The 11,012-nt window shown below is 35.9% G+C and overlaps 1 protein-coding gene across 1 annotated transcript; it reads right to left on the reverse strand.

Moving 5' to 3' along the window:
• Positions 1-3,826: 3,826 nt before the first annotated feature.
• On the reverse strand, positions 3,827-10,105 carry LOC136808719 (DNA ligase 1-like). The gene is made up of 6 exons (XM_067065261.1): positions 10,046-10,105; positions 9,235-9,387; positions 8,802-8,936; positions 6,867-6,929; positions 4,801-4,893; positions 3,827-4,051 (listed from the first exon to the last, which is right to left on the reverse strand). The coding sequence occupies exons 1-6, from the start codon at positions 10,103-10,105 to the stop codon at positions 3,971-3,973; spliced, it is 585 nt and encodes a 194-aa protein (XP_066921362.1). The 3' UTR covers positions 3,827-3,970.
• Between the last annotated feature and the right edge of the window lie 907 nt (positions 10,106-11,012).

The following is an 11,012-nucleotide window of genomic DNA, read 5'->3' on the forward strand; positions in this document are numbered from 1 at the left end:
TGAAAAAAATAGGCACATCTCAACTTTTCGACTGTACGTCTGAATGGACCACAATGACATTCCTTAATTTTTCTTTTGACTGCAATCACAGTGTACGCAGGTGGAGCCTGGGCCTTAACTAGGATTGGTCTATTTCAGATGGCGCAGAACTTGTTGATAAATTTGAAATTTTATACGCAGTATCATCTTATCATCTTACTATTGTTTATTAGGCAAAGTAGCAATAGCGAATTGTTGAAATATATAGCAGCCAATGAAAAATAAACAAGCTATTTCTGATTGGTTACCTTGTTGATTTATTCACCGCTATATATTTTGCCTACAATCTAAGATGTCTGCAGCATTATCGGAAAAGGTCTATTTAGTGAATGATCATGACATATATTGTTGTAAGAAAAAACAAACAAACAAGGAGATAGTCAGTAAGATAATGATACCATGATTTTCGAAATATGTTTTTGAGAAGCTTTTCCAGCTCTTCCTTGAATTTTATTTAATTGTCAAGCTGCATGAATTCTTCAAGTATTTTGTAAATGGAATATGATTTTTTTTCAATCAATCAATAAATAATTAAATTAATCAATTGTTCCTGATTATTTTTTATGCTTTAATTTTTAAAGCATTAAGAGCTTTATAAGTGCATGACATGACCTTTCTGTGGGGGCATTTAGTGAAAGCTATGACTAGTTTAAAAAGAGCTCTGGCCATGTCCATATAGTACATCCCTATATCACAGACCCGGTGGGCGGGAGGTGGGAACGATGGGACCAACAATACATTGAACAAATCGGGATGACGAGGTGCCTTTAAAACGTGACGCTAGAAAGGGAAATGATAATAGAGACTTCATTTTTGCTTTAAAAGAAGGTAGTATATAAGGCTTGATAGGAATCATAATTTCCAGAATAGGAATGATCTACTTCAGTATAATATTTAGTCCAAAACACCAAAAGTAAGATATTCGGTACTCTACCGAGGTGTCTTTAGAACGTGAGGCTGGGAAGGGAAATAATAATAGAGACTTCGTTTTTGCTTTAAATGAAAGGTAATAAATAAGGCTTGATAGGAATCATAAAGTCCAGGATAGGAATGCTCTCCTTCAGCATAAATTTTAGTCCAAAACACTAAAATTAAGATTTTCCGTACTCTACCGAGGTGACTTTAAAACGTGAGGCTGGGAAGGGAAATAATAATGGAGACTTCGTTTTTGCTTTAAATGAAAGGTAATAAATAAGGCTTGATAGGAATCATAAGATCCAGGCTAGGAATGCTCTCCTTCAGCATAATTTTTAGTCCAAAACACTAAAATTAAGATTTTTCGTACTCTACCGAGGTGTCTTTAAAACGTGAGGCTGAGAAGGGAAATGGTGATAAAGACTTCATTTTTGCTTTAAATGGAAGACAATATATAAAGCTTGATAGGAATCATATTTTCCAGTATAGGAATACCCTCCTTCAGTATGATTTTTAGTCCAAAACACCAAAATTAAGATATTCGGCACTCTACCGAGGTGTCTTTAAAACTTGAGGCTGGGAAAGAAAATGGTGATAGAGACTTCATTTTTGCTTTAAATGAAAGGTAATAGATAATGGTTGATAGGAATCATAATTTCTAGTATAGGATTACTCTCCTTCAGTATGATTTTTAGTCCAAAACACCAAAATTAAGACATTCGCCACTCTACCGAGGTGTCTTTAAAACGTGAGGCTGGGAAGGGAAATGGTGATAGGGACTTCATTTTGGCTTGAAATGGAAGCTAATAGATAATGCTTGATAGGAATCATAATTTCTAGTATAGGAATACTCTCCTTCAGTATGATTTTTAGTCCAAAACACCAAATTTAAGACATTCGGCACTCTACCGAGGTGTCTTTAAAACGTGAGGCTGGGAAGGGAAATGATGATAGAGACTTCATTTTAGCTTTAAATGGAAGCTAATAGATAAGGCTTGACAGGAATCATAATTTCCAGAATAGGAATACACTCCTTTCAGTATGAAAATTGAATCGAAAGTTGAATGTGGTGCTGGAGTTTCCGAATGTGGTGCTGGAGCGAAAACGAAAGTGCCGAATGTGGTGCTGCGAAAGTGGTGTTGAATGTGGTGCTACGAATGTGGTGCTGGCTTGCTTTTGGTGGGCATGCTTATTCAGAAAAGGAGTTGAGTGTTGAAAAGGCAGATGTCAAGAATAAAATATAACAAAAGGAATTAAAGATGTATATAAAGATCAAATTCCATTACATTTCTTTCTCACAATGCAACAAAAGAAAACTTGCTCTTTTTACGAATAATTTCAAAATACCCTATGAAGACGATCAATTATTTTCTCACGCTTTTGACGCGGGAAAGAACAATATACATTTTTTGTAAGAACAAACTAAATAAGAACATAAGTTTTCGATGGTCAAAATATCAAGAACAAGTTAAGAACATTTAAGTCTTCATTGGCCTGGGAATCCAAGCGTCTCTTTTATAAAATCGAGAAACCCCGTTATTGCTACTAAGTTAATGCCGTAGACTTTTGTTAAGCGAAAGAAAATATGAGGAAAATTTTGGTAAGGGATTTTTTTGTTTTCTCATGAATAAAATATCAGCTTGGATTCCCAGGCTAAGTCTTTAAGACTCTAAAACACCAAGTTTTGTTTTGAAATTGGGCACAAAAATAGTCAAAATATTCTTTAAGAATCTTGGATGTTCTTATAAGAAAAACCTGTATGTCGAATGACTGATTTTGACGCATGAAGAAAATTAAGTAGAGCGAATGAACAGACTAAAATTCTATAAATTTTATGTTATAATTTCTTACAGATTTTATCAGATTTTATCAGATTTTATCTTCTTATAATATTCTAAAAAACTGAGAAAAAAAATTAATAAGATACTGTATGGATCTATTTACATCAGATGCTATGTACCACTAAACTACCTAGCTAGCAGCATTGCAATAAAGTCTCGAGTTTAAAGCCCCGAAAAGACTTAAGTTGAAAATATTGGATAAGAAATGAAGGCACTTACAAACGTCAAAGTGAAAGTAAAACATATTGCCAGATGTCGCGCAAAAACTGAATTCGTCCTTCTAAATAAATGCGAAACAAATCTTAAAGCTTCACTTTCTCTTGCTTGGGAAAGGTTAAAGATCCATTTAGGGTTTTAAAGTCACCCGGCTGGCAATTATGCAATAGAATTCCCAAAAAAGATTATTCAAAGAACGAATACAGTAGGTGTAAATCCCAATTTTACGGTTTCAATAGACCTTTTCATAAATTACGTCACGAACATCACTTGCCTCGTATTCAAACAATTGCCATAGTGATTATATCCCTTGAGAAATAGATGATTTTTTTATGAATAGAAAGTAGTTGTAATAAAATCCGCTGGGAGTTAACCACCATGGTAATAATTTCAAAACGAGGCAAGTGATGTTCGTGACGTAATTTATGAAAAGGTCTATAAAAACAAGAAAGATGATGACCTCCCTGCTGTCGTCTTTAATTATCATAATTGAGTCAATATAATGCGGTCATAACATGGTGAAAAGTAATTAAAAAATTCTACAGCATTACATGTGGGACGAAAGTTTAAAAAAACCTCAAAAATATGAGGAAGTCCTGGTGTGGATTATCTTAGAGTAAAACCTTTCGGAAATCTTGGAAAGCTTTTGATAAAATTACAAGAATACAAAGCTAATGTTATTGAAACGTCATGCCGGGTTATCGTAGCTAGGTAGACTGGTGGTCGATTCCACCCTCATTGAAATGGACGGATGTACCAATATCCAATTTGGACATTAACATCAAATTTTGGAAAATTTATAGTTCGCTCTAGCCAAGGCTCTAGCAACAAAGCTCCATAGCGATGCCCAATTTTCAAAATCGATTCCTCGCCGTTGTGGGTTCCTCTTACTATGCAAAGTTTCTTTGGTTTTTAGACGACCTCTCTCCAAACCAAAGTCCGCTAAGTTTTTATTTTCTTCAGTAAAAATCTTCTTCGTTGACTTTATTATCAGAGGTTTGGTTCTTGATTTGTTCTTGACTGTTGTAAAATTGAGCAACCTAGAAAGAAAGAAAACGATTTTTGGTAATGATTTATGCGAACTAAACAAAGAAATTCTTTTTTTATAAATTTTTGTTAAGCTTTTTTCACATGTACGTAAACTCTTACTTTAGACCTTACGGTAAATCGTTCGTAAGGCTGTCTTTTGGGAATTTACCCGCCCTTACGTACAGTTTTTGTTGATTAAAGCTTTTTTCACATGCACGTAAAATTTTACTGTAGACCTTACGGTAAATCGTTCGTAAGGCTGTCTTTTGGGAATTTCCCCGGCCTTACGTACAGTTTCTGTCCCGTAAGAGGGTCTTAAGTGACTTTTCCTTGCGTTTAAAATGTTTTGAATGTAAGCAAACTCTACTTAAGACCTTAAAACACTACGTAAGCGTAGGGAAATTCCCCGTTCTCTACATCTTAAGTAAAGTTTTACGTGCATGTGAAAAAAGCTTTATAAAAAATAATATTAGAAGAAGGCGCGCCACTATGCCGACAAATTCATACCATAAAAAAATACACGTTTTCTTATATAAGAACAAACTATATAAGAACGTCGACGGCAAAAATGTTGGGCTTTAAGACAACTAATTTCTTAGGAAATTGCACAAAAATACTCACAAAATGGTAAAATTAGGAACATTTAAAGAACGTTTTTGGCTTAAATCTCAAAAAGTTAAGAACATCCGAAGTCTTCAAAAATTTTGGATGTTCGTACAAAAATGGAGATGGAGAAATTAAAGAATTCATAAATTCCAACCTGTTGGGCTGACGTAGCTTCTTCCGGTTTTTTGTCATCCCGAATTCGTAAAAATCGGGGAAATCGGAGTGAAATTCCTTTCACTGGATCAACCTGAAACGTAAAAGATCCAGTCAATAAGATCCACCAGTTTGAATTACAAGATCTTTCAACTATTTCATTGGATAAATAATAAAACAATCGATTCTAGCATGCCAAAAGTAAAAGTTTATATTTCAGGGCACCATAGCACCAACTCCGTCATCAGAATACAACGAGAATCTTCGACCAAAAGAAATCATCGAGCCCAACAGCCACAATTACCAGCCCAATTACCACTAGAACTTTCAACTTTATAGTTTCTTAATTTTATTAACAGATGAAAAAAACTTTATTTAAATCATTAGTAATATTTGCTATCAATTACATCAACATATTCATTTGCTAAGATTTTAGTACCGACCCCCCCCCCTGAATCACCAGAGCTTATAGCTCCACCATAAAATTCAGTTGCTATCAGCTCTTCCATAAGGATCACCAGAGCTATTAGCTCCACCATAAAATTCATTTGCTATCAGCTCTTCCATCAGGATCACCAGAGCTATTAGCTCCAACATAACATTCAGTTGCTATCAGCCCTTCCATCAGGATCACCAGAGCTATTAGCTCCACCATAAAATTCAGTTGCTATCACCTCTTCCATCAGGATCACCAGAGCTATTAGCTCCATTATAAAATTCAGTTGCTATCAGCTCTTCCATCAGAATCACCAGAGCTATTAGCTCAAACATAAAATTCAGTTGCTATCAGCTCTTCCATCAGGATCACCAGAGCTATTAGCTCCACCATAAAATTCAGTTGCTATCAGCTCTTCCATCAGGATCACCAGAGCTATTAGCTCCAGTATAAAATTCAGTTGCTATCAGCTCTTCCATCAGAATCACCAGAGCTATTAGCTCCACCATAAAATTCAGTTGCTATCAGCTCTTCCATCAGGATCACAAGAGCTATTAGCTCCAGTATAAAATTCAGTTGCTATCAGCTCTTCCATCAGAATCATCATGAACATATCAACGACTGGACGTCTATCTTATATTCTTTCTTTGAAGCGAGCTTCGTTGCCGCCTGTATTTCAAAATTGGTTTAAAAAATCCGACAAGATTCCGTCACAAAATTATTTCTTTAAATTACTAGCTAAAAGAATTAATAGAGCTTGAACATTACTCAAAATTCACGTAATTCACGAATGAATTATTCTCAGTTTTTTTCATAAGTTTGATATATATTTTATCACTCTTCCGGAGAAGAATCATTGCGATCCCCATTTTCACATAAATAATTATTTCAAACGACATTTACACATTTGATATGTACTCCAAAAAGAATCGCTTTCAATTTTGAAACGAGAGCGCAAACAGTCTTGGGCATTATCTTAGCCACAATACTTTAAAAACCAGTTTCCCAGAGGCATTGGCCACCATGAACACCGGTGAGTCAAGAAATGAATCATCGATATAATCTATCTCGTTCTGCAATCTTTAAGTAAGTATTGTGACAAATTCACCAAAGGCTTCAGATGACAAACAGACTCGGAAAATTCATAGCCAATGAAAGTCAACCACAAAACTTCTCTGTCTATTCCTTTTTTTGTTGAGAAACTGAAGAGTTAGAGAAGATTAGCTTTCATGTTTTTCATTCCAACAAATCATAATCTTCTGAAATGCAGGTCTAGTTTTAAACGTACAGTTTTATAAATATCAAAATCGATAGAATATTACCAAGTTTGCAGTACGTTCGATTTATTCATGAACGACCCCATCATTAACAGACAATCCACGTCTTTCTAATTCTGGCCTAACAATTGAGGGGATTCAGAAAAATTGCTGGTGAAAAACAAGCAAGCAACCTTTAACAAACTTTATTTCGCAACACACGGCAAGATTTTTCAATAAAGCTTAAATCGCCCGTGGTAAGGATGGGACAGGCTAGACCTTTAACAAATCGACACCGAGACAGGTTAGCCAGGTCTGTATTTTACATCGCTAAGTCCAACAAATCCAACGAGAAAGGTTATAAGCTAGACTTACAATTCCGACTGATGCTTTGTGGACGGGTGAAATTGATAAATCGGCTGCTCGCACTTCCCAAACCTTAAAGATGTGAAAAACAATAGAACTTAAAAATCTTAGGTTATTTTAAATAATACATGAAATTTATCAAAATCAGTCTTGTCTTAATTCTAAAATTCTGGCAAACTCGAACCCAGTCTTTTAGTTCGTTTTTTTTTAGATTCTAATATTTTGCTCACGAAACGATTGTATCACGTCCATCAGTTTAAGAAACTGTGGTGCAAGTGGCTCTAGGTAAGAGATTCGAGTTCTTGTTCCGCTTATAAAAGATAAGCATTTCAACATGATGCCATAAGGAATCTGAGATGATTTAGTTGTTGCAGGTTTGTCACAGGCTGGATTGATAAAACTTTTCTCAAAATTTGTTCTATTAAAGGTTTTATTTTGACATAAGGGTTCCCGTTTCATATCAGACACATATTTCATATCAGGACAGTGTCTATCTATTGTTATATTATGCTGATATAAGCAAAAAAAATGTTTTTCTTTTCCTCTTTCTGACCAATCTTGCTCCACATGCGTGTCAATCCAATGGGAGAAAGCTTGTGAATTATAATCGATGAGCAAGCAAACGATATCACTCTTATTTAAAAACAAAACCTTTAAGCTACTACAGTCAACTCACTCTAATTCGAACCTCTGTTATTCGAATCTCTCTGTAATTCGAACTAGATATTGGGCCCTGCAGCTGGAAAATTACTCTCTGTAATTCAAATCTTTTTCTTATTCAAAGAAAATTTTTGGTCCCATGAAGATCGAATTAGAAAGATTCAACTATAGATGGCATTCAAAAATTGTGTGAGGTTTTCAAAAACAGCAAAAAAAAAGAGTAGTAGTTGAAGTAGGTTGAAAAAGATTTTGTTGTAAAATGGGCCAAAATTGCGGCACAAATCAAGAAAAACACTCTGCTGATAAAACAGCAGCCACAAATTTGTTAAATGAGTAAAAATCATTTTTTTCAGATGAAACTCGTAGCAAAAGGGTTTATCCACAAAATATCAAAAATGGAACCAAAATTATTGGGTCATTGGGCTAGAATTGCGGCTCAAAGTTGACGATTTTTTTTCATATATGCTTTGATTGAAGCCACATTTCAAGCCCATTGAAAACCCTGCAGCCACAAATTAAACCCATAAGTATCTTAAGACCTTAAACTACCAATTTCAAGAAAAACGGTTAAATAATATTCAAGTCTTAAAGCAGGACAGCACATAAGCCAACCCTAAAAATGCCAACTAATACCTAATGTAACAGCTCAGAAGTTTATAGTTACAAAAAATGGTATTTGCAGCCACAAAATGTACACTCTTTCTTAAAATAACACTGTATTGTGTCAGATTGTGTTTGTTTTGCTTTAGGCTTTGCAAATATTCATGTTTCGAAAACAAAACCCAACCTGGAATGTGTAAATTGATAAATTAGTGATTGAATTATGATTGAAGCCACATTTTAAGCCTATTGAAAACCCTGCAGCCACAAATTAAACCCATAAGTATCTTTATCAGACCTTAAACTACCAATTTCAAGAAAAACGGTTAAAAAATATTGAAGTTTTACAGCAGGACAGCACATATAAGCCAACCTGTTGAGTGAGCCACATGACATACAGCCACAAAACCTGCCCTCACTTTGCCATCCTATATTTCAAGACTGAATCACTCAACATTTTTGGAAAGCTCATCAATTTCCTCATTTTATGGAATTTTGTACTACACAGCAGCCACAAGAATGTCAACGCTGTGGGCTAAAAAGTGGTTGTGATTGAAAACCTCACTTTTTGGGGTTCTATTTTTGAATGCAATCTATACCAACCAATCAGGTGTTGTAAAAATGACGCAATGTTAGAAGACATTGCAGAGGTACATATCCTAAATAACCAAAAAAAGGATTTACCTGGACAGCATCGAACCAATGATCTGGTCTGACGCTTTCACCAAACCGGTAATAAGCTTTTGGTTTCTCAATGATGTGTGGTTTGAAGAACTCGTTGTGTTTCACTAAATCGTCATCTGAAAAACCGGTACCAGCCTGGAAACGAAATAATGAATATCTTTTATCATGAGCTATCGTACCCAATATGTGTTGACCTAGATGAATGGGCGTTCATTTCCCAAATTAACCGTAGCACAATATTGACAATCAAACTCAGACCTCCACCACAAATGGGCGAATGAACGTTTACGATATTTCGTGGAATTTTTACGATGTGTCTGTATTCTTTATAATACAGTTCACGCTCTCTAATTCAATTTTCAAGGGGAATTGGATTTTCATCGAATAATGGAGCATATCGAATAGTAGGGAAACAGTGAAAATCTTTCCTCACCTTACAAATTGATTGATATTCTTCATTCTCTTCATCATAACAAGCTAACAAAAATCCGCCATATTTGCCAGTTCGTTTACCACTACCATGGAAGCCACCAATCACCACAAGATCAAGAGTGTCACCAACACCCTCCAAATAATCTTTCTTCAGCTGAAAACGAAGCAAAAGTGAAATTTTTTAGACGATTTTAATCACTGATCTCTAGCTTCTTGACTGGATCTGGCTTTTCATATAAAAGAAAACGTGTTATGTTTAACAGTGGATTAGTCTACCATCTTGTAATTCTAATCTGGTTGTCAATAGGCCATTTCACAGTCGAAATGGATCATGGTTAATCAGGACTGATTGCGCCCCGATAACGGTTTCCTGTTGGTAAGACGCAAAAATCTTCAATTTTTTTCAAAACTTTGGACCAATAGAAGTCGTCATTAGCGCGCAGTGGTCCTGATTACCAATTACGCTTTACGACTGTGAAATGGCCTATAGCCTCGAATAATTTGAAATTCAAACGTTCAAAAATCTAGTGAAAAACAGAAAATAACATGGAGGAACTAGTCGATCATAATGTGGAAACACTTCCACGGGAAATCGGTGAGTAGTTAGCCCTATCTAGTGTGTAAAGGAATATGATGTCTGTGGTTTGATTTGGATCAGAACTCGCAATCGCCTAATGGTTATTTCTCTTCGAATGAGTCTCATTTTGTTCTTTGGCGAGTTTCATCCACTGAAACAAACAAAGCCAAGTGGTACACTAATTGTAGCACTAAAACCAATAGCAGTGTAAATGCATCGATAGTGCTAGATCTACTTTTCCTTTGATACTTGTTATGATCTTAGCACTGTTTGACGTTAAATTGTAATATTGCATCGAAACTCCGATCAAAGATGGCGGTTATGGCCAGTGGCGTGGTGGCAGGGGGGACCAGGGGGGCCAGGCCCCCCCCAGCGGAGCCCTTTTGAGAAGGGGCGCCCAAAAATAAGGGACGCCAAGAAGGATTTTTCAGGCGCCCATATCGAAAGATTGACAAATGAAAAAACAAAAATGGCGCCCCACATCACCTCAAAAACTCAAAATTTTCTGGCTCGCTTTGCTCGCACACTCCCTTTTTTGTGTTCATAATGAGCGTATAGAGAGGGCGCCAAAAACAAAAAATCTTTTAAAAGGGCGCCAAATTTGCCTTGGCCACCCAAGAGAAATTTTCCCACCACGCCACTGGTTATGGCTTGCTGCAGGGTTTGTAAAAGTCAGCGGTTTCATCTCTGGGCAAATGGCACAAAAGAAAGACTATTGCATAGAATTGCTGTCAATACTTCGTTTAGATCTTGAAATGTACTGCAAGAATTTCAAAAGTTAATAGTGGAGTCAAATTCTACCCGCGAAAACCTCGCCCAGAAAGTTCAAAACCTTTAAAGGGAATATACAATAAATTGAATTCGAAATTAGAATTGTCTGATTTTTGGCCCAGAGCTTTAGCGTACTGGGCCTTTCAAGAGAGTCGTGCTCGTGTGTTACGCTAAGCTATTAGCCGCATTCCGTCATATAATAAAAAACCATCCAGGCTGTTTGGCTATAATGGAGAGGCTTGAACAGATAAATAAAACAATAATTGAGATCTACAACTTCGCGCTATATTTTTTGTTCGGGAAAGACTAACAGGTTAGTTTAGAACTTAGATTTTCGTTCAGACCACAATGTTCGTTACTTATAATTCAATCAGCCTATGCCCAGACTAGCTCTCAACAACGTGGTTGGATTTCTGCGAAACTTCCTTTCA

The sequence above is a fragment of the Clytia hemisphaerica genome, unplaced genomic scaffold (genome assembly GCF_902728285.1).
Source record: "Clytia hemisphaerica strain Z4C2 unplaced genomic scaffold, Clytia hemisphaerica genome assembly, whole genome shotgun sequence".
In the NCBI taxonomy this organism is placed as follows: domain Eukaryota; kingdom Metazoa; phylum Cnidaria; class Hydrozoa; order Leptothecata; family Clytiidae; genus Clytia; species Clytia hemisphaerica.

What these genes read in the sequence shown, in the direction of transcription:
- LOC136808719 (XM_067065261.1), bottom strand. Translation starts at nt 10,105, where the DNA reads ATGCAATATTACAATTTAACGTCAAACAGTGCTAAGATCATAACAAGT. An exon ending in ACAAAGCATCAGTCGGAATT is followed by an intron (nt 4,894 to 6,866) that starts GTAAGTCTAGCT and finishes TTTACGTTTCAG; the next exon opens with GTTGATCCAGTGAAAGGAAT. An exon ending in AAGCTACGTCAGCCCAACAG is followed by an intron (nt 4,052 to 4,800) that starts GTTGGAATTTAT and finishes CTTTCTTTCTAG; the next exon opens with GTTGCTCAATTTTACAACAG.